The sequence below is a fragment of the Diceros bicornis genome, chromosome 11, assembly GCF_020826845.1.
Source record: "Diceros bicornis minor isolate mBicDic1 chromosome 11, mDicBic1.mat.cur, whole genome shotgun sequence".
NCBI classification, from domain to species: Eukaryota; Metazoa; Chordata; class Mammalia; order Perissodactyla; family Rhinocerotidae; genus Diceros; species Diceros bicornis.
Window position 1 is genome coordinate 43,842,563 of NC_080750.1, and position 27,290 is coordinate 43,869,852.

Sequence of the window (27,290 nt, forward strand, 5' to 3'; positions counted from 1 at the left end):
TCTATCTGAAGTTTTATTGGGCAATTACTCCGCTAGCTCGAAGAATTGAGAGGAGTCTGAGGTCACAGGGATAGATGTAGTTCCTGGAATACTTTATTCCTGAACACTTTGAGGAATCTCTGTCTCATCTCTTCTTTTCTGTAGGTGTTGGTTTTCTTCTTCTTTGTTGTAGATCAGCGCCTTCCTCAGGGTGGGTCCCAGCTTCTAGCACCTCTGGACTCCCAGAAGGGCAAAGGTGCTCTTCCCAGCTCCACTGCTTGTGGTTTGTGGGGTAGATTCAACTCTAATGCACAGCAGGACTGAGGTAGGAATGAGTTAATAGTTCCTTCAAGTGAAGAAGAATGTTCTTTCCAGAAGAAAGGAGAGATAAACAGACTAAACAATGACCCAGTTCATTTCTAACAAAAAATTTTAGGCTAAGAGTTTAGATCAGACGTGAGTTTTACTCTTCTTTTTCTAGCTCAGCCTGGATATTGGCAATACTTAGTTAAATTTCTGTTATGAGGAGAGTACAAGTTATCATCAAAGGAATCTAAAATGTATAACAACCTTGACCTAGAATGATTATAGCAAGCAGCAAGTTCTTGATGGAACTGAACTATTCTTTGGTCTCAATTCCAAGTTTTTTCTTATAAGGCAGCATGGTGACTAAAGGCATTAGCTTTGAAATCAGCAAGCTTGGGAGAAAATTCTGGCTTTGCCATTTATTAACTATCTACTCTGGTACAAACAAAAGTTTAAGCCCCAGTTTCCCATCTACATAATGGGGATAAAAATACTTATAATCTTTGCTTTTTCTCATGAAGTAATAAAAAAATGTGTTAATAGATGTTTTGTCACCAACATGCCTTGGAATCTTGGAGTAAATGCCATTTGTCAAGGCTTATTCTTTTAATAGACAAAATGATTGGATTTAGGTCTTTTTATCTATATTTCTTGGTATAACCAAGCTATACAATTGTTGAGTTTTTTTCAAAGGATATATCAGTCATTCTTAATGTAAATGTCAAAACAATTTATAATGCCAATTTCTACCCTTGCCCCCTGTTCAAACTCGCTCCTAGCGCTCATGATCCACTTTAAATTACAATTCTTAAATGGGTCACGAAGTCCCTGTAAGCTTGCCCCATTTAGTATTCACTTTGAGATCCTTGTGAAATCATACCCAGGAACATCTTGATGATTTTCATTATGACTCCTAATTAATATGAAGACTTCATTGCTTTCCTCTCAGCCTCACCGGGTGAACTTCAAGTAGTTTGTTATGGCTGGAGCACAGCATATGCCTATGTAGAAGAGCAGCCATTGAGGCTGAGACGGGAGAAAGGGGCTTCTTTGTGAAAGCTCACATAAGAGTTGGCATGTTATCATTTAGGCATTGGGGAGCTCTTGAATGGTTTAAAACAGGGGAATAACAAGATAATGTTGTCTTCTAGAAATGCAAATCCAGGGGACATATAGTACATAGATTATATTAACATCCATTCGAATCACCTGGAGGGCTTATCAAATTAAAGTGTTTCATAAGTCCTCAGATGGCTTCTGGTCTGAGGACTATACTTCGAGAACTCCTGGATTAAGGGACATGGGGTTTAGTGGGGAGACTACTGAATAGTGAAGATAAGAGATACTAAAGACCATGCATCTACGAAGGAACAGTAGAAACGGAGAGGAGGTAGGTGATTAAGTGATGGGTTACTAAGGTATAGTTGACCTGATTAAATATCTAAGATATCCCTCAATTTTATTGATTGGGTAATTATACAATGTTAACCAAAATAGAGACTCTAGGAGGTGCAGGAGCCTTTTTTTTTTTTTAGAAGGAGGGGAAAGGAAAATGATGAATGGAGTTTTGGAGACATTGAGGTTAAGGTGTCCATGGAGAAAACCAAAAATTGATATGTGGATTTGGAGAGGAGGAAACTCTGTGTGAATGTAAAGCACACTAACACTGTTGATAAAATGTAAGCCATACATTTATGGACAGATTCTTCTTAATCCAAAGTTAAATATAGGTTGTTTTATTACAAATGTCATCAAAACCCAGAAGATCTGAGAGGTATCAATCATTTTGACTTTTAAAAATTCTTTAGCATTTGAAAAAGAGTATCAGAAAAGCATTTATATCATGTAGAAATCAGTAAATGAACACAAACTAAAACAACCAGGACATAGTTCTTTTTTGACATACTTGGATAATTAGAATATTTATCGATTAAAACATCAATATTGTCTTCCTGGAACATTTCTAAACTTGAGTCAACACATATTCTTTTGAGATTGCTTCTGGTTGGTGTAAGAAAAAGAAATACAATGTTTTGGTTTTGATTTTCTTTTTCTAATAAAGGGGATAGATAAATAAAGGCCAACAGTGAGAGGAAAAATGGGATGCCCTCAATTTTTTTCAGTGATTGCTGCTACATTTAAAATTTCATTTTTGTTAAGATAGTCTACATTAGAAAGCAATCATGAATTTTAGAGAATATTAATATATGTAGTATTTGACATGATTTTCTTATATTAACTCATTAAACACTGTTGTACTTATCTTCAATCAGAAGATCAGCACTTATGCTCTGAGGTTCTTACACTGCCACACATCATGATTTATCAAGAGAGAACACAGGCATTAAGAACCAGGAACGAAGTGAAAGCCAAACGGATGCACAAAAAAGTAACTAGCATGGGAGTCTGGGAAAAATAAGCAGAAAAATGGGACATCAGAGAGACTGGGAAACTCACATTTTGGCTGATACTCCAAATTAATGAGATTGGACTTTGACAGGGGTGGTGCCTACAAATGATGCGAGGAAGAGAAAGGTGATATGCTGATGTTGATAAAGGCTTAGAGACCATTGGAGCCAAATAAATGGTTATAAAATAGAAATGGAAAGTAAACAATGAGACAATTCTTTAGCCAGGGAAGCCAATCACCAGGAAAACTTAGGAGTTTCACAGTCAAGAGTAAGAGAAAGAGTGGGAAAACACATTGTTCTCCAATATAGGGAGGACAAAACAAGAAATAAAATCTATTGGAGTCCTACTGACAATGGCAATATCCCAACAATAATTTGTCTCTCAGGCAATGCTACTTAGTTTTTCTTATCCTATAGCTGCCATATTGGTCATCTAATTTCAATCAGGTTAACTGTTTCTCTTAAAAAGTGATTTTGTCCTTTTGTTTCTTTCTACATGACCACTCTACAGTTCAAGAGGTAAACACCATTTATCGAGGTAAAGCAATTGGTATTTCAAAATCCTTACGATATTCCATCTCCGAGGGCTGCTATATAATTGTGAGAGGCACACATAATTTTAGGTTGGCTATTCTTGTATATAGGAGTAAGCTAACGCTGGTGATTATATCCCACAAAGGAAAAGAAATTCTTATCACCTCTTTAATCCTACCAGAAGTATATCATTAAAAATAAACAAACAAAAACAATAATCAAACAAAACCAGATAATAGCCTCTTCAAGTTGAAGAGACCTAAAATATGTCCTAATCCGACCTTCATCCCAGAGTGGGAAACTTCCACAGTTTTCTTCCCAGGCCAGGTGCTGATGTTCTTCCTACTGACTTTGGTTGTCCATCTCTCCAGAAGAAGGGAACATTCTACAGTGTAGTTTAAATACTACTAGATCCTAGAACCTTTTGTGGGTGGCTGCTAAAGCCTAAAGGTAAATGATGGTAAGAATGAAGTACCACGCTACATTTCATGATGAATCTGCCTTTTTGTAGTTGTCTCTTGATCTGCTCAACGTATCACACAAATACAGCAGAAACGGAATCCGCAATACCTAAGAAAAAAAGAAATTATTAGTACTAGTTTATTTCCTCTTTATATGCATTTTAAATAGCAAATTAAAACAATTTTCATTTGGGTTCAGAAAGAGTCAATATCTACTAAGAAAAGAATTTAATGGTTATAGCTATCTATCAGTATAAATATGGCAACCTCAAAAGCAGATGTTAGAAGAGATGACTAATATTTTTGTTTCCAGAAACTACCAAAAACCCCCAAACTACTTATTAACTGAATAGATGAATGTATCCAAAATCTTCATTGCACTCATGTATATTGCTTTGCTGCTGTTAGTGCCTTCGAGTCAATTCCAACTCCTACAGCAGAAGTGAACCCCACCTGGTCTTTTTGCGCCATCCTCTCACCTTCCAGTGATATATCAGATAATGCTCCACTGCTATTCATAGGTTTTCATGGCCAATTTTTTTGAAAGTGTGTGACCCGGTCCTTCTTCCTAGTCTGTCTTAGTCTGGAAGCTCCACTGAAACCTGTCCACCATGGGTATTTGAAATAATCAGTGGCATAGCTTTCAGCATCACAGCAACCCACAGCCACCACAGTGTGACAACTGACAGACAGGTGGAGTGGTTCCCTGATAGGGAAATGAACTGGGGCCACGGCAGTGAGGGCGCCGAATTTTAACATTAGACCACCATATATTGCTTAGAGGCAATAAAATAACTTATAAGATCATTTTAAATACACTTTGAAAATTCAGACTCTAAGATTTGAACTTTAGCAAATTTCAATAAATCATGGTGTGCTATGCTTTCTTAGCACACAAGAACACAGATCTCAATATCAAGACGAAAGCAATAAATAGCCCATTTGAAGACTAGATTTCATTGTAGTTATCTATGTCCTGAAATCTCTTGGGACCATGGAATGCTATCTGCCTTATACCATAGTTCGTAAGAGTAATATTATCATCATCAGGTATGTAACTTTCAGGAAATACTCACTTTAGGAAGGATTTGGATTACTAACCAAGCATGGCCTTGGAGAATCAACTTGGGAAACAGGTAGAGAGGAGAAATTATTCCAACTCACCCTTAGTAGCTGGGGGTTGGTGGAAGGTGGTGGTGGGGGATACAGAGTCATTACTGAGGCAATTTTGAACCAATGTCTGAAGTAGGTTCTTGCAACTCTCCTGCCAGAGCTTTGAAAACAGCCAGCCCTTGGCCCAGATCCAGGCAACACCACTTCAACATTAGAGAGAATTTACGTTGAGTAGCAGAGGTTCAGCGAACGGCAGCAATAATTTATCTGTAACTTTCAACAATGTAAATGCCCCCAAAGATGCTAAAAGTAGAGGCCTGATTGTGTTGCTAGTGCTCTGGCTGAAATATTTCTGCGATGTTCACTCTCTTCAATAAATAATTTATTAAAAATATTTTACAAATATTTTTTAATGATAGAACAGGCTAATTATTAACTCTCAAAGATTCTACTTTCTGGAACAGTTGGACAGTAGTCACTAGGCTGAATCAAAATGTAAACTTGCAAACTTTTCTATAACTCTCTTTTATCAGTCTCACAATCTAGAGGGTTCTACAATTTTTAAAAAGTTGTATATATATTAGAAATAATTGTAATGAGAAATTAAATGATTGCTGTCATATGCAATACAGTTTAGGTCTAACGATTCAGAAAATATATTGATTTTCTAGATCCGAAGTTTGTGAATATAGGTTTTAAAATATAGTTTAAAATATTTAATTAGTTATTTTAATTTGGTTTGTGGGTAATTAACAAAAAAATTTGCTATTGGATAAAAGAGAATGTGGTATTTTCTTAAGCTTCTCAATTCCAGTGGATGTGTTGCTAGAATTTTTTAGTTGACAAGGAGTATATTAAATCAGAAACAATCCTAATGTTCAGATTTGCATACATTTTGATATAAGGAAAAACTGATTCTTGATAATCCTTGAGCAGGTATTATAATACACAAATTAAGGGAAATTCATATAGTCATAAAAAGTAAATTTGGAACTAGGAGATGTTTCTGGAGAATTTCAGCCTCCTAAGTTGAGTATTTATCTCGTTTCTGAAGTAATTAACTTTGGTAAATTATTACTTTATCTTATAATGTTCTACTCATTATATTTGTTTTTACTATAGTCCCTCTTCCTTTTTAAAATGTGAATATATGCAATATTGTCTCTCTTTAAAACACTTTTATTTTTATCAATTGGATAAAGGAAGAAAATTATTACTGTAAAAGTGACTTGAGTGCATTGGAAGCATAGTATGGACTGGATGGATTTATAATTTTAATATATTCAGAGTATCTTCCTTGACATTTAGCCTGGAGTTCGAAACATAATTCATGACTCACCGCAAATATTACCTCCCATTTTAACATGGGCATAGCCATCTACTCCCCAAGAAATTCCCCATGAGTTCCGCACAATCCAGTATGGGGTACTTCCTACAAAACAAAAAATGGTAACCAACCCTGAAAAATTCATATTTGTTGGGAATGCATGTTTATTTAAAGTTTGGTTCTTGATAAGTATAGTAGCTATGAGAAAAACATTAAAAATGTAATATAATGCTAACTTAAACTAGCGAAGTAAACTTGAGCTGTACTTGGTGTCACACTCCAACTAATGGAAAAATATGTTTGAACTCATTTCACTTAATACAAGGACTTTATAAAATGAAAACACACACATTTCCAGGGAATTAGGAAAAGGAAAAAAAAGAATTGTTAGATACGTATGATAAAATAATAAGCACTTACTCTTTCTCTTTTCCCAACAATTATCCTAAACATTCCAGATGGAGAATGCACAATATTTAAATTAAGAATTATTATCATTTTAACAAGATATCGACCAAAATTGATAGGGAGAACATGGCAGGGTATTTATACTTGGAAGTCTACTGAAAAGTTCTAAACATCTTAGGAGGATTTAGAAGTAGCAGGACCAAATTTCAACATTTTTTAAAAGATGGCAATCATTTGTCAGAGTTCAAGCTGGAGAGCAATCAATCCAGGCTTATCAGCACTTACCTGTTTTATCAAAGCCAGTTATGAGAACTGCATGATTTGCTTCTCCGCTAGAGCAATGATGTTGTATTATGCCTCCCAGATAATCTTGCCAGCTCACTGCATCTACTATCACTACCAAAGGGCCAAAGGTAATTAGTGCTTTTGCCATTTCGTCTTCGTGGTCACTAACAAAAGAGGAAATATTTGGTTAAGGACTTTAGTTTTTAAGGTAAAAATATTTTATCAAAATGATCTATTTAATCTGTGTATGGTTAGGAGTAGGTTTGGTTGCAATTATTAAAAACCTAAATGCTGGAGGCTAAAAGAAGTCTGGGAGAATGGCAGTCCAGGACTGCTATGGGGTCCAGGATATCAGAAACCCAGGATCTTTCTATATTATTGTTCTGCTATGTGAGGTTTCCATTCCCCAGGTCAATTAATGGTCCAAGATGGCTCCTGGAGCTCCAGCCATTTAACACATATTTCAGACAGCAGGAAGTAGAAAAGAGAAGTGCCGTAGTCCTGTTGAGAAGACTTCCCAGAAGTAACCCACATATTCTGCATGGATCTCATTGATTAGAATTCAATCATATGGCTCAATCTAACTTCAAGGAAGATGGGAAATGGAGTTTTGTATCCAGCTACAAAATAAGGATTCTTTTAATAAGAAAAGTGGGAAGACTGGATACTTGGAGATACCTCTGCCACACCACATGAGAATCAAGAGACCGACCAACTTATGTTAGTGAATGTCAAATACAGAATTTATGTTTGGGAAGGGTTACCCAAAATTGGCAAATATAATTTTATGATGGAAGAAATGTTAAGATGCCAGGAGAACTAGCATTAGATTGTGAAGACTGCAAAAGACACAGTTATTGCTTTCACACATGGACATCTATTGACAAAGTCTTATGCTACACAACATTTGGCCTTCATCAATCTTAGAAGTATGTGATTAAGCCACTATTTACATTTTAAAAGGTCAGCTTTGTGGGTGAAGGACTCCAAAACGAAGTTACTGATATTTCAGGCCATTAAAATAGCATTTGGTAGTTTACTGCTGCAGCAAGGCATGGGTGGATTAGGAACTTGAAAGAGTAAATAATTCCTCATCATGCCCAGCTGGACATCAGTTTCCATCAAAGGGATATTTTTTCCACAGATGAGGAAAAAAATTGAGTGCATAACAGATCAATTTATTGAAATAGATACTACACATTTATTCTAAATATTTATTCATGTTACCTGTTAATATGAAGATCTGTTTTGTGGAAATCTATAAGCAGTCATTTTTAATTTTTGCAACTGTAATAATAATTGGTATTCATTAAGATTACCCCGGTACAGGTAAAATTACAAAATTCTTAAAAGGCATCATGGTAAGGGGGTAGGGTTTGAAGTTCCACATACCTGGGTTCAAATTCCAGCTGTCTAGTCATAGCACCTACCTTGCAGAATCAATGTAAGGATAAAATTATAGGTATAAATTTTGTAGCATGCCTCACACATACATTATACTCCAGGTTTATAATAAACATTGTTTCCTTCCCTCATTTCTAAGTTATCTAATAAACTAATTTTGTTCAGCATAGGTTTTAGTGTACAATGTATATTTTATTATATTCAAATTTTTTGAATATTTTGTAATCCAAATATGACAAATATTATAATCTCTGTATTAACCAGAACACAGCTGTCTCCACCAGAACACAGCTGTCTCCACCTTTTTAAGATAACAAAAGATAGACTGTAAATACATGACATCAAAGATTCAGTTACAGGAACAGCATGAGGGAAAGAGAAAGATCAAGAAGGAGTATCTTTTAGAATGCAAAGGGTAATTCACATTGTAGGATCAAAGAAACAACTTAGTAATAATCCCTGCTTTGAGGCAGGGCTAAAGAAAACATATCAAAGATACTGGAAAATATGAAATAGGAGGACATGCCATAGTCAGGACCAGTAGACAAATGTTCCATTTAGCCCCAGCGGTGACAAGCATTGTTATCACCTGTCTTTCAGAAAAGTGTTGGTTTTTAGCAAGTTAAAATATTCTCCAAACAGCATCTTTATTTCCATTGTTAGCACAATATAGAGCTACTATCAAAATGCACATTGTTGATAATGGCTATATGATCAAACCTTGTCCCATGAGCTTACTATTCATTTCACAGATCAGTAAGATACAAATCCTATAGTGTTTAAAGAATTCTCCTAAATTTTACTGTCATCAAGACTTGGTGATTAAGGCAAGTCTTATCTGTCACAGACCCTTGACGAGTATGCAGATTTCCATCTCATCCTCCCTTGAATTCAGTGTTATACTGTCTTAGTTTTTCCATCTACTGTTATAGGTAGTAGGTTCCTTCCCTTTTTGTTTATTTAAATAGTCATTCTCATATGCTATTCTGAGTTCTGAAATGTCTTTTCTGGGGTCTGATGAGCAAACATGCATGAAGAAGCCTGGGTGTGAATGGTCATTTTACTTTAAGGATAGATTATGTGTTTATGATTCAGTGGGTTTTTTTTTTTTTTTTTAAGATCTTTTCAAGTTCGGCACAAGATTTATGGAGTTTTGGGCTTATAGCTGGCCCTGGGCTGACATTGTCTGAGAATATTAAAAAACTAAGAGCTCATGACCTTAAAAATAGAGGTAGGGAAAAAGTATGCGCTTTGGAGTTGGACAGATAGGAGTTCTAATCTGGCCTCATGGTTTACTAGCTGAGGGACTCTCCCTGTGTCTCAAGGGCCTCAGATGGAAGTGGTGATATTTAAGTACCAGGGTCCTGGTCCAGTGCCTGGTTACAGCAGATGCTGTGGAAGACCTTCCCACATCCCACTGCAGTGCAATCAGCCAACAAGGAGCTTCCAACGAGGGGACCCTGCAGCTCTTTGCCTGAGGCCCCTCTCTCCTAAAGAGCCAGAAATCAAGCCCGAGCCACCGCTACCTGAGCTGCACCCTCCACTAAGGAATCAAGGGAGGTGAGAAGCCTCAGCTCCGGTGGGATCCCTCTGAAATGCATAGTTTACCTTGGCCCCAGAGTTCCCCAGTAGGACTAAGTGCCACATTACCCTCGGTACTCACTTGCTTAATAAGGATCTCTGCTTTCCCTTTTCTGTCTCACTCCCCCAACCCCCTCCCAGCGTCCCCTGGATTCACTTCCTATGTGTCCCAGGTAAACCTGATATTCCCTCCTAAATCTTTCCTGTCTTAGACTTGCACATCTTGATTAATGGTAATTCCATTCTTTCAGTTGTCAGGCCAAAAAGCCTGGAGTCATCCTTGACTCTCTTCTCTCTTATGCCTTACATAAAATTCCTGTGGGGCTTTATTCTGTGAGTGGTATTAACCTGCTCTCTCTGATGTCTAAGACCATTCTTCCAATACTCTGCTCTAAGGTTATTATTACCTTATCTCCTACTAGTCTTGTCCTTCTCTCCACTACAGTCATATTGGTTTCCTTACTGTTCTTTAAACGTGCCAGCCATGTTTCTGTCTCAGGGTCTTTGCACTGACAGGTCCTTGTGCTTAGAACAGTAGTTCCCCAGATCTCTTCATGGTTAAGTTCCCACATTTCTTCACATCTTTACTCAAATGTCATCTTTTTGGGGACCCCCTCCCTGGCTGCCCTTTCTAAGATGTATACTCCCCTACCCTCCCTCCGATGTTTCCTTTTCCTCTCACTGTGTTAATTTTGTTCTCTTTAAAAGTTATTACATCTAACATATCACGCATATTTCTATTTGTTTTGTTCATTGCTTGTCTCTATCACTAAAATACAGTCCTGAGGGCAGGGTTTTTGTCTGTTTTGTTTACTGCCAAATCCCGAGAATCTAAAACAGTATTCAATAAATATTTGAATGCATGAATAAATCAAAGAAAGGCCTTCTTGCAGAGTCTAACGCAGTTAGTTTAGTATTGTATTCTCAGAGAGCTTAATGTTCAGTATAAATGTGGAGGTTTTTATAGGGACTTATTCTTTCTTAATCAAAGAGTTAGATAAATCCTGTTTGAGATCCAATGCCTGTGACCTTTGCATTTTCTCTCTCCCTCTCACTCAGTCTCTCTCTAATTCAGACTAATGCCTATTATTCTTTTGTTTCTTCCTAACTTTTTCAATTTGCTACACATGACATGGGATTCCCTGATCCTTTTTAATGACATTTTGAAAATCTAATTCCTTCGTGTGCACAGGCTTCACTTACTCTAAAAGCACTGATAGCTTATAGAGGCACACTTTCTCATTTTAGAAATTACCTTTTAATGTTACCTTTACCCTCAGAGGAGATGCTGACCCATGTACTCAGTGACCCTGCACATTTTATTATAGCATCTGTGTATCCTGCCATCTGTACTTGAGGCTCTCTGGTTCATGGTTCCTAGGGGCACCCTGAGAGTCCCTGTTGCAGACGGGAGCCTTGTTGACAATCTACGAGTCCTCTGACACACTTATGCTTATTTAGAGGGGTTCCATTTTGTTCAAGGATCCCATTTCACCATTGATTTCCTTCAGATCCCGTGGGTAGACACCATCTGGATCAAGAGATTTTTTTATATTCAGTACGAGCAATTTATAGGGCAGTCAGTCACCTTATTTGAATTTAATTTCTCTGTGTTCTGTTTTTCAAAACACTGCGCAAAGTTCCTTTCATATCTTCAGAAAAATGAAGCGAAGAGTTTATTGAGTCTTCCTCTGTCCTTATCATCTCTGAACACCTATTTTGCACTATGTCAAGTGGTCACAACGGTTCTCTAGCCGGCTTTGAGTTTTTCATGTGATTTTAAAGCATTTTTTAATGATTGTTTTCCCCTGACTTGTCCAAAGTCATCTTGCCCTTCAAGTTCCAGCACAAGTCCTCTTCCTCAGCCCATCCTTATCTGTCCCTGAACTCCCATCGTGCTTACAGTGTGTGCTACATCATCCATCTCCAGGAATGTACTCTTCCCTACTTGTTTCTAATGCGAAAGTTTCAATTTATGTTTTTCTTATCTTTGATGCCTTGAAAAATGCAAGGAACAGAGAGGGTGTTCCAAAAATGCTTCTTGGTAAGTAGACTGCTTGATATTAGTTAGAGAGTCTACACAAAGCAATTTTGATTGATTCAACAGTAAGACTGAAATACGCGAATGGAAACTATAACACCTAAATTTGGTAAGAGGAAGGTGGTAAATATAAATTATGCCTTAAACTGGATTTAATTGTGTTAATTTAAGTTTGTTATTTCTATTGTAATGACACATGGAAAAATAAGTAGATCATGTTTAAGAAACAACATCCAAAAGACCCCATGGGGATTGCCAATTAGCCTCTCTAGTAAAAAGCAGGTTTTAAAACAATTAAGAGTGTGCAGTGATGTCTTCAATCAAGTTATTAATTGCAAATAGTCAATAGATCATAAGTTAAGAAACACAGAGAAAAATACAGTAGAATAAAACATTTACCTGAAGTCATGTGCAGAATAACCTTTGATTGAAAATCCAGAATGTGAATCAGAAAAGTAATGGCACAGGCCATTTTGTGCTTTAAATGGGTATTCTGAGTCTTGCACCAGTTTTACTTGTGTCTAAAAGAAAACAATCACCCAAATGTTCTCTGTCAAGCAGTTGTTTTAAAAATCAAGTCAATCACTGTAATGTGTCAAAATAAGATTCAACTTGGCTACACTTTCATCATGTGGATATTCTTTGGGTTATTAAGATCTTAATTAAATATTTAGGTGTTTGTTATGGACATCCTAGGTAATTACACTCAATATCTTTCTTTCTCTTTTATTCTTGTTTTTCCTATATCTTCCTTCCTAGAAACTCCATCGATTTGACAATAAAGTCTCGTCTTCTTTCTCTTGAGGGCACAATAGGGCAACTCACTTTCCTTCCAGAGCTCTGGTTCTACGTTAGTAAGTCTTTGAGAGTCACTCAGCACAGTGGTTTATGCACAGGCAATGGTTAGGTCCAGCATTCTTCTATCCACTTCTCTCTGTGCCATTCATCTAGCCTATATCACATATTTTATAGTTTTCTATACAGAATCCTCCCTTTCTGAATTCTGGGCTTATGGAAGCCAGGGGACACACAATTCACTGTTGCCCATGATGTGTATAGAGCAGCTTCTGGCATGCAGTGACTCAAAATATAGCAAATGAACAAGGGAAGGATATTCGGGTTTGGGAAACTCTAGCTTGATATTTTACAGAACATAATAGCACCTCGTTGGCTGATTTCATGCAATTGATGCTGGATATAGGATAATGCCAGAAAGTGTCCTAAGAACACTGAGAGACACTGTGATAAACTGGGTAAAGCCCTCCAGCGGGTGGCAGACAACTTAAGTGCAGTCCTGGCTCAGCTAATGATTTGGCAACATGATCTCACCTCCCAGGTCTCATTTCTTCATCTACAAAAAGAGTTACTAAATTAGCTGATCTCTAACGTCCCTTTTAACCTTAACATTCAGAAATTCTATGGAAATAAATAATCACATGCTCTCATCTTTCTGGGTTATTGTGTGACTGCACCTGCAAAAAAAGAGCATTAACCTATTAATAAATGTTAAGAAATCATAAATATTTTCCAAAAACAAATCTCAGGTAGTATAATGTTTTCACACTTTGATTTTTTTTTTTTTTTTTTTTTTTTTGTGAGGAGATCAGCCCTGAGCTAACATCCGCCAATCCTCTTCTTTTTTTGCTGAGGAAGACGGCCCTGGGCTAACATCTGTGCCTATCTTCCTCCACTTTATATGGGACGCCGCCACAGCATGGCTTACCAAGCAGTGCATCTGTGCGCGCCCGGGATCCGAACCAGCGAACCCCGGGCCACCGCAGCGGAGCGCGCGCACTTAACCGCTTGCGCCACCGGGCCGGCCCCTCACACTTTGATTTTTTGATGGTTGACTTTGCTGAGCAACTCATTTTTAAATTTTCTGATTAATTCAAGCTTTGGTCATCTAAATTCCAGAACTTAAAAACATTATTTAGAATATGAGAGTAAATTGTTTGAATTCTGAACACACACTAAACAAGCAAAAGAGGAAACCAAGAGTTTAAAAGGCCGAGAAATTAGTCACCTTATTTAACCAGTTCAAAGCATCGAGAACAGACCCTCCATTGCAGCCGTAATTATTATATGAACAATCAATGACCTGCTGCACACTTAGGTCTTCCAAAGGTTTCCCTTTTATTGCATATACAGATTCCACTGCGCCCACCACGCTGAAGGCCCAGCATCCTCCACACTGTCGAAAAGTAGAAATAGAGTAGTACTTATTATCAAATAATGTTCAAGTCAAGTTTATCAACATCTCTAAATATCGTAAGTTATCAAATCAAGTAAAATGAGCAGAATCTGGACGCCTACAAAAGATAAATTCCCATCTTGTAGATTTTCAAACTGAAAAGAGAAAAGAAAACCAAAATTCTCTTTTAAGCATCAAAATATAATTATTAGTTAAGGTAAATTGGTAGTATGACTATTGTAAATTAGAAAATGCAAGATAAAAGGGAATTTTAGAGCTTGAGAAAACACTCAGACTAACTGATTGTCTTTTAAAAGACTAGTCAGTTCATTGAGCATGTGATTCCCGTTTCTATGAAGTGTACCGACTCCCGCTCCATTCTTCAATCGCTCTTGCTTCTCCCCTGACACTTCGCTTCTATTCTATCCACCATCTCCATCCCAAGGGTGGGAGGCAGTGATGAGGTGAAGCGGGGTGAGGATGTGTGTCGTATATGTTGCACCCAGTATCTGATGGACACAGGAGATGAATGAATTACTTTTTAGGCTATCAAGATGCCAGCACGGGCATATCATGGATGCCTATGAAATGTCCTAATGATAGAAACCCATATCAGTCATTCCACATTCAAATACTGGCTGACAATCTTCTTGATTCTAAATCTATTAACTTGCTTTTATTGGACAAACTAGAACAAAAGAATAAAACGGCTGGTCTGGAAAAATAGGGAGGAGATGGAGGGAAGGATATCAAGGATCAGGCACAAAGAAGAAGGATCCATGGAAAAGGCAGAGGTGAGAGTCAGATTTGGAATTGGGCAGAACTGACTTAATCATAGGACATGTGCTGCAGAGTTGGGCAAAGAAAGGAAGAAAAACAATTGGTTGGCTTTGTGGAGTAAAGTTTTGAGCAACTTTATGGCTTAAAGTGGTCTTATTTATGTCTATATCTCCAGTGCCTATGGCATAGTAAAATATTCACTAATGGACTCTACTGCAGGGTCTCCAACCCTTGAGAAATGTGAATACAGGTTGCTGACGCCATATCTATAGCTAGCTTTAGTTTATCTGCCTGTAGCCCCAGGAGGACAGTTCCTGCTCAAAAATAGCTCTCCAGGGTATTCCTTTAATCAAAGATTCCTAATTAAAAGTTTCCCTTTAATACAATGTAGAAAGGATTGGGTTTCTGACTAATTCACACTTCATTGTGAATTCAATACTAAAGCAAATGATTTGGTGGTAAAATTTAATTCACAACAACAGATACAGAATCTCAGAAATAAAATGGATCATTGTTAACTAGATGGTGACTGAGTAACTACCGGTTCCAAACACTTGCCGTGCAAGGAGAGGCTGAATGACCTGTTGAGGTTTCCACTGCAGACAAATTGAGACTATATCCCTGTGGTTAGGGGATCAACTTTCCCTGGTCAGCTGACATTCCCTACGTCAACCGTGGAGGTGCAGAGGGGTGGCGAATGTCAGCAAAGCATGTACACATGCTCCTCAAACATCTACCAGCTAGACTGGTTCACTATGTATTATGAGCACATCCATTCACATCTGACGTTACCACTTCCCTCCTGATTTCAGATAATCCTTCCATCACTTCATAACAATTCACAAGCTGCAGCCCTTCCAACCATCACTTCCACAGGCACACTTCAGGTCATTTTCAAGGTAAATTGCTATACTTTTACCAGTACTTACACATTTCTTAATCATTTAACCTGTGTAAACCTGTGCTGTCATTTTTACTACTTTATTTTCTTTACTGTGTCACTTAGTTTTTGAGTGCTGTGCCCTAACCTCATTTCTCCATAACCCTTTCGTTTTTATTGCACAATTTTGCACAGGTGGTGACTTTAGGAACATATATGTCACATTATAGCAGAATTGATTGTATTTGTAAGGATCACAGATAAAAAGTGTATGATCCTGTAGGAGTGGGCATGGGGGTAGGGTTTTCTGATGGAGCTCAAAGGATGATGCCTGACCACCCAAGAGATCAGGTCACACTGTTGGTAAATAGATCTGGTTTCATGTTACTTTTTCAGTGTTGTTTTCCTTTAAAACTATTTAGGCATTTAGGAGTCAAGTTTAGCTTCTCCAGTCTTCCATCTACTATTTTATAGAAGGCTTAGTAACTGTGACACAGCCACTGGGAAGCATCCCCGAGTTAATGTGCTGGTGGCAATGGCAGTTAGTACGAGAACACACCAAGGAAGGTTTATCCTCAGAATAAAAGCTGGGCTTTGACACCAGAGATTCTCCCTTCCTTGTCATTTTGGATGATTAGGGTGTGATTTTACCCAGAGAAATGATGAGTTCCATGATAAGATTGATTGACCCTGACCTCAAAGGTGACTTCCCATGCTGAGATGATTAAAAAAGAAAAAAATCTAAAACTTACCGCCTGCTGGTTTCTCACTTGCGTCACAACGTGCTTGTCCCTCCAGTCAAATCTTAACGGCAAAGACATATTGGAGATGGACGTTTGTGCTTCTGCTGGGTATCTGGGAAACCTGGAAGGTTTGCTTCTTAAATAAATAGCTGAGTAGAAACATGAAATGAAAAGACAATCAATGTTATATTATAGGGAGGGGCCCTTGGGATTCTTTTTGGAGGAATTTTTCAAACAGAAACAGTAGCTTTATAGTAGAGCCTGCCATTTGTAATTTTCCTTCGTGCTTTTCCATAACATGAAATGCATTCAGCTGAAAGCTACAAAGATAAGAACTCCTACAATAGGACTGGAACTGCCACATAAAATAAGTTGCTTGATAAGAACTAGGTCAATAATAAAAATGAGTATAATTGACATCATTTGTTTTATCATAACCCATGGAACCATGGGTGTCTTGAATAGAAACAGCACTAGAACACTACAGATGGGAAGAGGCATTGTCCCTTACAGCCACATGGAAATGCCTACAATTATATTTCGTTCTTAAGTAATAATTAGAAGAGAGTGGCCATGAATTTATTTCTCTGTCAGCACCTGGCACATGCCTGACACTTAGTATTTAATAAAGGCTAACTATTACTCAACTTACTGGATTCACAATTAAACAATTCCTCAAAAATTAAGGAAACAAATTAAAACCAGGAAACTAATCAACTAATAGCACCATCACACCATACCTTTAAACTCGTCAGGAAACAAATAAGAAAACTGATTTATTCCATAGATGGCAGTGGAATTTTCACTAGGAAATAAAGAATTCAAGTATCGATGTCTATTAAGACTTTCCTAAAAGAAAAAAAAAAGCCAATTTATATTACCTATGTTAACTTTCCAGAGTGCTTTGTGCATAACTAACTTGGAGGTATTTTTCAGGTGTAAAAGTCAAAGCTTGATTTATTTCCTGTAGATCACAATGGAAGGGTGTATAGGACATCCAGATCAGATTTATAAATGTTTTGTATAAGAACTGCTATCTGATTTCAGGTTTATTTATTTATTTTTTTGTGTGAGGAAGATCAGCCCTGAGCTAACATCCATGCCAATCCTCCTCTCTTTGCTGAGGAAGACTGGCCCTGAGCTAACATCCATGCCGATCTTCCTCCACTTTATGTGGGCTGCCGCCACAGCATGGCCTGACAAGTGGTACGTCAGTGCGCGCCAGGGATCCGAACCTAGGCCGCCAGCAGCAGAGGGTGCGCACTTAACCGCTACGACATGGGGCCGCTACGACATGGGGCCCCCCAGGTTTATTTTTGAGTCTGAGAAAGGTATGTCTAATCTATTTATAATTTCTCTTCACTAACCATGTTGAGAAGACTAAATACATGTTTGTTTAGCATAGTGGAAAAAGTAAAATAAATTTTAAATAAACACTAGATACTAGTGGAAATTGCCACCAGTGGACACTCATGTGATTAAACAATTTTGAATGTGGGAAGTGTGTCTTCTTTATCTTTGTATTTTCCAACACTAAGTAATGAAGCATGAAAAAATAAATGAGTAAATAATGAATACATAAATTTGATTCTATTTAAGCTTTATAGATATCTCTGTCTCATTTAGGGTAAAAAGACTTTGTGAAAGAGATGCAATCCTGGAAATGTCCCAGGAAGATAAATTGGCTTGTTTATCTAGAAGGAAAATATGACCATTACTTACAGATCCTTCAGCTCTGAATTTTGCAACAATTTACCTTTGGCTTGTCTTTTACGTGAACACATCTCAAGTTTCTAATATTAACCAATTGTGTAGGATAAATAAAACTTCAGGGGACAATCATATGGTAAGTTTCCAACTCTAGCTCTTCTGTATTTGTTTACATATTTATGTGTTTATTGTGTGTCTGTCTCATAAACCTATTAGGGCAAGGCCTGTCTGACTTATTCAACACTGTATTCCCTACACTGAGCACATGCCTGGCACACAAGAGATGCTTTATTAATACTTATTGTTGAATAAATACATAAATGACATTTTATATATGTCATATAAAGCTTAATGGCTTTAAGCTGTTTATTTTTAAGCAAATTATTAATGGGACTTATCATAATCTTATTTTTTCCTTATTGAGCATGCCTGGAAAGATTGTTAATCAATGAACTAATAAACAGTTGTTGCATTTTAGGCATTTAAAAATAATCATGATGGAGAGCCTTGAATATAATTTGGAGAGGAGATGTATCAATATAAAAATAGAACTGAAATACAAAGGAAGTGTGAACATGTCAAGTGACAAATATATAAGCCAGAGACTGCTAACTGCAGAGGAATTCAGGGGATTCATTCGTTCTATAAGTATTTATTGACCATCTTTGTGAGCTGGAGTAATCAGGGAAGGCATTGAGAATGTAGGACATTAAGAATGCACAAAGCATGCAGCAGCCACGACAACAGGCCTCATAGACCTCTATCTACAGGGAGGTTAATTGTTGCACACTGAATTTCTGTGATTATAAGGGAGGCCAGGTTCTCACAGGCTGCACCCAGCCAATGACTAAGCGCTAAGGCTATCCTATATTGGGGAAATATGGGACTCCCATATCTGAAGCTGGTTCATGATTTTGATGGCCTCTCCAACCCTTCCTTGGACTACACAGCAGGCTAGGACTTCCCCCAACCTCCCTTCCCTCTCTCCTTCACTCAGGGTCAGAGGTGCATTACAACCAGAGAGCTCTCCCTGACCTTCTTCCCATTTTCTCTCACAGTTATTGCTCTTGTGATAAATTTAAAAAAAAAAAAGAAAGAGAAGGCACAAATTACCAGTATCAAGAACCAAAGAAGATGGGTCGGCCCCGTGGCTTAGCGGTTAATTGCGCGTGCTCCGCTGCTGGAGGCCCGGGTTCAGATCCCAGGTGCGCACCGATGCACCGCTTGTCCGGCCATGCTGAGGCTGCGTCCCACATACAGCAACTAGAAGGATGTGCAGCTATGACATACAACTATCTACTGGGGCTTTAAGGGGAAAAAAAATAAATAAATAAAATCTAAAAAAAAAAAAGAACCAAAGAAGGGCCATCACTAAAGATGCTTCAGGCATTAGAAGAATAACATTTTGACAACTTAATGCCAATAAGTTTGACAACCTGTATGAAATGGACAAACTCCTTGGAAGAAACAAATTACCAAAGTTGAATGTAAGAGAAATAGTAAACTTGAACAGCCCTTTATCAACTAAAGGCATTAAATTCATAACTGAAAATCATCCCATAACGAAAACTCCAGGCCCAGATGGCTCCATTGGTGAATTCTGTATAATTAAAAAAGAACACCAACCTTACCCATTCTTTGAGAAAATAAAGGAGAAGGGAACACTCTGCAACTCATTTTATAAGGCCAGTAATTTGATTCCAAACCAGACTACGACATCTCAAAAAAACAGAACCACATATCAATAGCCTTCATGAATGTAGATGCAAAATCCTTAACCAAATATTAGCAAATGAAATCCAACAACAGATAAAAAGGACAATTCATCATGACCAAGTGAGGTTTATTAAAAAATGCTACATTGGTTTAACATTTGAAAATCAATCAACATAATACACCATGTTAATGGAACAAAAGAGCAAGGAAAACCATATGATATTTTCAACAGATGCAGAAAAAGCACGTGACATAACTCAACACCCTTTCATGATAAAAATTCTCAGCAAACAGTGAATGAAAGGAAACCTCTTCAACCTGATTGAGAGAATCTATGAAATGCCATATCAACCAGAGGCCAACTTCTAAAAGAATCCCATCTGTGAATTTCATGTCACTCCAGTATAGTTACTCCTGTCATTTCACAGCTGTCCACAGCCATGCCAAGGCTACTTGGTATTCATAAGGTGACTTCTTGCCAAGAGCAAAATACACTGAACCCCAAAGTGCTCTTCTGTGCCCTCTCCCAACCACTAATCTCTATCCCCTTCTTTTGACTCTGCAAGACTACTAATAATGTTAAAAGTACTTCCCTGGAGCATTGTGAATAAAGCATAATTCTCTTCTACATGTACACACACACACACACACACACAGACACACACACAGACACACACACAGTGGATTTCTCTAATCTCTTCTCAACTTTGCAACAAACTGAAAAACGGAAATGTCTTACTACATAAACAGATACCCCATTCCTGTGCAATCTTTGGCTTTATACTCAACCTCTCTGGGCTTTATTTTCTTCATTGACAAATAAGGTAACACTGACCTAGCAGAATGTGAGGATTAAATAAGATGATGTTTGGAAAATATATATTCCAGTCTCTGACAGAAACATGCTCTATTAAATACTCTCATGCTATATCCTTTTTTTCCTTTAAACATAGAACACGTGGATTACAGAAAACGTCATTCAAAGATCAGGCTTTCAGGGTTCCTTGGGTTACTGTGGAGCAAATCTTTGTCATGGAATTAGAAATGACCAATTATCTATTGAAAGCAACAGATTGCTTTCATAGAAAAATATCAGTAATCCAAGAATATTTATTCTGCCATTTGCTATAACAGTAGGATGCATATCAAGTCCACCTAACAGTGGTTTCAAGTCATTTAAATTGTAAAAAGCCCTGTATTTCATTTCTGGAATTATCCATTCTGTCAAGTGACTTTTCTGGTCTACTTCAATTCTTGCTGTTAGAGCAGATTTCATGGAAGCATCACAAACTGTGAGCCTATATTGAGCGCCTGCTCCTCATCATGTTAACGGCCTCTGCCACAGAATCAACCGTAGATAAAGGATCCATAGCATATGTTCGGAATGTAAGGCAATACAGGATATAATAGTGATCCATTGTATAGTAAACATCCCTAGAGCCATATGAAATACTAAAATGAAAGATCTGAACTTTAATTTCATTTATGTAAGAAAAGATGTAAAGTTTTGAAGAATATACAGGAAACATCATTAGTAGCTTTCAAAAGTGCAGATGTTTGAAAACAGATGGATCATACACGAGAAAAATTAGAGCCAATAAATCAAAACAGCCTTTAAACAGATCTGGTGAAAAATGATTATCTTTACATATTTTTTTTGTTTTGTTTTATTGTAATCGAATGCGCTTACTTGAATGAGTTAACAAGGAAGGGGATCCAGGGCCAAAGAACTTGAGGAAATTATCCTATGATGATAAATATAGGGAAAACATGTCCTTTTGACATTAATAGATATTGTGTGTCCTAAATCTCTCTAATCAACATCATACCTTAGGGCACTGTCCCTAAAGCTTCCTTTATTATGACTTCTAATAGCCAGCCATCCTTCTAAAGACTGGAATCTCTTGTAAAGTTGCCTCTGTGTGTGTGCGCACATGTGTATGCGAACATTCCAACCAAGGATTTAAATGTAATAAGTTCCTAAGCAGCCTCTTTTGTATTCTAATTTGCCGCTTTGCTGGCCTAGCTAGGATATTTCATTAATTCTCTGTAGTTCTTACCAACCCATAAACAGAAAGGAAGGGCAATGTTTGCTGAAAACAAGAAACAGGATTGTTTCAGTCTGATAATAATAAAAGATAACTATTGATAAGAGACCTGAACAAGTCTCATGGGGAGATTAGTCTGGAGTTTTAAAATTCTTCAGAGATCAACATTTTTCTTATAGGATTAGAAAACCCTTCCTTCCATCCCAAACATCTTAACTCCCCTAACTCACTAATTATGGATAACAATTGTCTCAGAAGTTGCTCTGTTTGGGGTAAATAGAGAGGGAAATGGTCATTTTGAAAAAGATGTAAAAGCAGAAACCCATGGGGGGGTGGGGGGGGTTCCCAGCTATTTCCTAGTACGTACTCTACCCCCTGGAGGAGAAAAACCAGTAAAATCTTTTTCATAGATTGCCACTAAGTAAGAATAAATTGAGTAATGCATTTTCTTCTTGCACGTACTCAACTGTTTCTACAGGAGTAAATCTTTTAAGACCAAATTCTTGGGCTCCAAAAATAAATTTCTTAGCTACTGGGTACACTAAATATATACAGTTGAAGAGATTATCAAATTGAATGCAAGTATTTTTTTCTAGGTGCTTTATTATATGAATTAAATTAACTCTGTAAAAGGTAATTGCTAATATTACTCCACTTGGCAGATGAAAAAACTGAGGTGCAGCTAAGTAATTTGCCTAAGGGCACACCACTGCTAATACTTGGTGGAGGGGGTGGGGCTAAGACAGTCCCTAGGAAACCCTCAAAAGGAACATAAACTTTAAGAGACTTCAGGTCTCTTTTATTAGCTGAGAAGGCAGTGAGAATTTGATATCTTCTCCCATTGGTATCTCGGTTTTCATCTATTAATGCTGATTTATTTTGCACTTAATATGGTGTGTGTGTTCCTTCATCACGAATCCTAAGCATCGATGGGATAAGTTGCGTATGGAAATTACTAGAGAAGCAAAGATAGTTTGTAAGATCACTTTTTCCAGCACTCTGAACTCATTGTCTTTCACTTCTGTTCCTTAAACTTTTAACAGTCCTCATTTGCAGATTCTGCAATTTGGTGTAAAATAAATCATAAATTTTACATGCAGATTTAAAATGTTCTCCTTGCTTTAGTTTCTGAAAGTTGCAGCATGTCCAGGGATGAGCAAAAAAGGTAAAATATTTGTATACAATGTTGCAGCCTTGCTGAGAATTTCTCTCAAGACTTGGGAGTTGTAAACCTTAGCTCAGTACTTCTCACCTGAGGGTGCTCTCCATCCTTTCCCCCACTCCCCTCCCAAAGACACTGGCAATGTCTGGAGACATTTTTGATTATCATGCTGGGGGAGGATGCGACTGGCATCTAGTGGGCAAAGGCCAAGGATGCTGCTAGTCATTCTACACTGCACAGGACGGGCCCCCACAACAAATAATTACCCATTCCAAAATGTCAATAGTGCCACTGTTAAAAAGCCCTGTATTAGGACAAGAAAAAATTGTCATAGGATATACTTTTATAAATTACTGCCTTAGGAAAGTTTCTTAGACAGAGCACATTATACATGTTGTGCTGAAGTCTGTGTAAAAATAATACTCATAGGGGCCGGCCAGGTGGCATAGCGTTTAAGTTTGCGCTCCGCTTCGGCAGCCTGGGGTTCGCAGGTTCAGATCCCTGGTGCAGACCTATGCACCGCTTATTAAGCCATGCTGTGGCAGGCGTCCCACATATAAAGTAGAGGAAGATGAGCACGAACGTTAGCCCAGGGCCAATCTTCCTTAGCAAAAAGAGGAGGAATGGCAATGGATGTTAGCTCAGGGCTACTCTTCTTCACAAAATAAATAACTAAATAAATAATACTCATATATATTTACTATGCAAAGTAAAATAATAAGAAATGTGTAGTCGTATTTTTTTATGTGTGTGTGTATGCACATAAACACTGAATTAAAAAGATTCTTTTGTGAACTGGTTGAGGCAATCTATTTTTCTAGTGTACTAGTCTTTATATTCTTCTGTTTGATCACTGGAAAATGGATTATAGTACAATGTTTAAACATAACAATATTCATTTATTAGACTATAGTTTCTTAGAGGTCAGTACATATCTTATTATTCATTGAATTACTCAGAAAACGTAGACCAGCTCCTCATACATAGTAAATGTTAAAGTATTGAATAAATGGACAGACGGGCAAATGAATGAATTAATTCCAACCCAAGATTTCAAGTTTATGATATATTTCCATTGAGGCAATGTATGCTCCATTCTCTGAACCCATGACTATGAAAGACATTACTAATCAATCAGGCACTTTCCCCAACTGTGTCTCCAGCTGCAATCCTCTGAATACTTCTCAACACCATGTTCCAGGCAGCCACTATTAATCAATCAGTTTGCAACCATGATGAGACCTATTTGCTATCCCTAAATAAGATACCAAGATCCAAAGACTATAGCTCTTGGTCCTCAGTATTTGTCTCCTTTTCATGCCATAGTCTATTGATTCTCTCTAGCATAACACAGTGTGCTTTACAATTCTGTCTTAACTCTTAAACTTTATTTTCTTAACTTTAACTTCATTATGCAGCAAGGAAATTTTCTAGATTCTGTACATAAGTTACCTGATAGGTAAATAGAGGAGAGTCTCAACCAATTGATAATTCGACATAATTTTATAGAGATAGAGCTTTCTAGAGTTATGCTGAGTTTTAGTTACCACACACTATAATCCATCCTGCCAGACCAGAATTTTTCCTAATGCTCATGGGTACCAAGGAAACAAGGCCCCTTCTATCTTTGCCTGTGTCCAGCTCTACTCCAGGTCCAAACAGCCATCTAGATTCAGACACTAAGAGGTGTTCAGAGTTTCCAGCTACTGTGTTTTGAAGCCTAAACGTTCTCCTTTCTGGGCATCCATTTCATGAAGTAAACTCCCACTAGAGCATTCGCTTTGAAAACTTTTTCAGGCTTTCTCAACTCAAGGTTTTTAAAATGTACTAAGAATCTTCATAACCCTGTCCTCCTTCACTTAAAACTTTCCATCTCCCAGCCTGGATTCTTGTATTTCTCCAAGAAAAGTTGTATTTTCTAGACATTCAACTCCTGGGTATGGCCTCTTCACAGGACCAATATGAATCACCATATAATATAAATATAAATTATATAAATTACATACGTTAAAAACATATTTATTACTCTGGCCCCTTGTGCCTCCAATCTTCAAATATGACATTTTTGAGGAGCATAGCAGCACGTTTATTTATCAGCCAATGAGCACATTATCAGTATAGGGAAGACTGACTATTTTCTCCCTAAGGGATTTGATTCACCACTGTATGCAACCAAGCTCAGGACAGGAGTAGAATACAAGACAGAAACTTTGTTCTCAAGCAACTGTACCAATGCCTCTGGTTTTGAAAGCTAGAACGGAACTCAAGAGCAATAAAATGGAGATAAAAGTACACATCTTGGTTTGGGTAAAAAATAAGAATGGACCGAATCAGGCAAGGCAGGGATTTCCTAAACATTGGAGCTTTCCAGGGGAGAGAGGAGGAGGAGAAAAGACCACAGCTATAGAATCCCATGGGAAATCTCAAGAAAAATCCGGAAAAATAATAAATAAATTCTAATAAGCAATATTATTAAATTCATACTTATTTTTGAGTCAGAACGAATGAATTTTCTCTCCCTCTCTTTTTTTTTTTTTTTTTGCTGAGGAAGATCAGCCCTGAGCTAACATCCATGGCAATCCTCTTCTTTTTTTTTTGCTGAGGGAGACTGGCCCTGAGCTAACATTTATTACCAATGCTCCTCCTTTCTTTTTGCCCCCCTTTTCCTCCCCAAAGCCCCAGTAGCTAGTTGTATGTCATAGTTGCACATCGCTCTAGTTGCTGTATGTGGGACTCTGCCTCAGCATGGCGGGAGAAGTGGTGTGTTGGTGCCGCCTGGGATGCGAACCCAGGCCGCCAGTAGCAGAGCACACACACTTAACCGCTAGGCCATGGGGCCAGCCCCCATGAATTTTCTCTTATAATAAATTAAATCATGATGATATCTTCTATGATTAAAAAAAATTTAGTAGTATCAGATATATAGGACACACTGCAGCAAACTCTAAATTGATATCTCTTGCAGTTTCCTTGGTTTCCGGAAAAACTATTTCTTCTCAGCTAACTGGTCCATTCCAGAGTTTTAATGCTAGGGTAAAATCTAAGCATTACTATGAAGCCTTTTCAAAAGAATCTGAAACGGAAATGAAATGCTTCCCCTTTCTTTAAATCAGTCTCCAGCAAGTCAAGAAGAGCTTTGGAAGCCCAGCACTAGTTTCAGCACTAGTTCAGGAAGATCACAAATGGGCAAGATTTTCTGAGCTTGCTAAATACAGGCTCTTTGTTTAGAAAATTCTGATTACAGGAGGGGGATACCAGCGCCCCTCTCCGGAAGAAAAATGACACATTTCTTCCTCCTATTTCTGGTTCCTGTAAATGTGAAATGGAACAGCTCTGGAAGGCAGTGAGAACCATCAGGGTAACTGCTAAAAGGCCGTGCTTCTCCCTATCAAGAATACTTTGGACAGATCTATTGATGACTTTGGGCGCGTCATTTAAATCCACAGCAACAAATCCTTCCTGAAAATCAACTCTTGTGGTTAGCAAAGTCACGGAAGAGGGCAACACCCTGGCACGTGGGGAACCGGGGAGAAGATCACTTGTGTAAACTCCGTTCAGAAATCCCAGACGCATCACAGAGCCGCGGGGCCAGGTGACCTCCAGGAGTGGCAGCTCTCGGTGGCCCCTATGCCCTAGCCCACACCCAGGACAGGAGGGGGCGACAAGGACACAGAAACAGGGAGGCGCGCGCGCGCTCGGTACCCGGAAGGCAGCTGCCTGTCGCTCGCGGCTCCGCGGCCAGATCCGGGGGAAGGTGGCGCCGGAGCCCGCGCCGCGGCCCCAGCAGCAGCAGCAGCAGCAGAGCAGCCAGAGCCGCCGCAGCGCCCGCGGCTCCATCCCGGCGCCGAGCCCGCGGCCGCCCGCCTCCGCCCGCTTTCTCTTTCGATTCCTCCGCTCCGCCCCCTCCCAGGGTTTAGGGGGCGGGAGCAGCCGAGTGGGGTGCAGCGTCCGGAGACTCTGACGCTCCTTTAGCCCCCATCACTCTGTACCTGGGAATCTACCTGGTTGGTGGAAAACTATTGGGTTCCTCGCTGTTGTTTTGTGGAAGCATCAGGCATAAGAGCACGTGCTTTCTAGTTTCATCCCCTATCTATTAAAGAAAAGCCTGAGCGTCCTTCTTTATACAGTTACATGAAAATACAAACTATTGTGTGATCTGCCCCTCCAGAATTAAGTCCTTTATTTTTCTTCCTTTTATCTCAAATTGAAA

General features: G+C 38.3%; 1 protein-coding gene across 1 annotated transcript; it reads right to left on the reverse strand.

The window, feature by feature from the left end:
* Positions 1-3,207: 3,207 nt before the first annotated feature.
* CTSO (cathepsin O) lies at positions 3,208-27,059 on the reverse strand. Its single transcript, XM_058550246.1, is given in 11 exon segments — positions 3,208-3,800; positions 6,144-6,236; positions 6,825-6,988; positions 12,250-12,371; positions 13,874-14,041; positions 16,454-16,593; positions 17,185-17,293; positions 26,783-26,950; positions 26,952-26,981; positions 26,983-27,029; positions 27,032-27,059. Coding segments are annotated over 11 exon segments (1,104 nt in total). The 3' UTR covers positions 3,208-3,765.
* Positions 27,060-27,290: the final 231 nt, after the last annotated feature.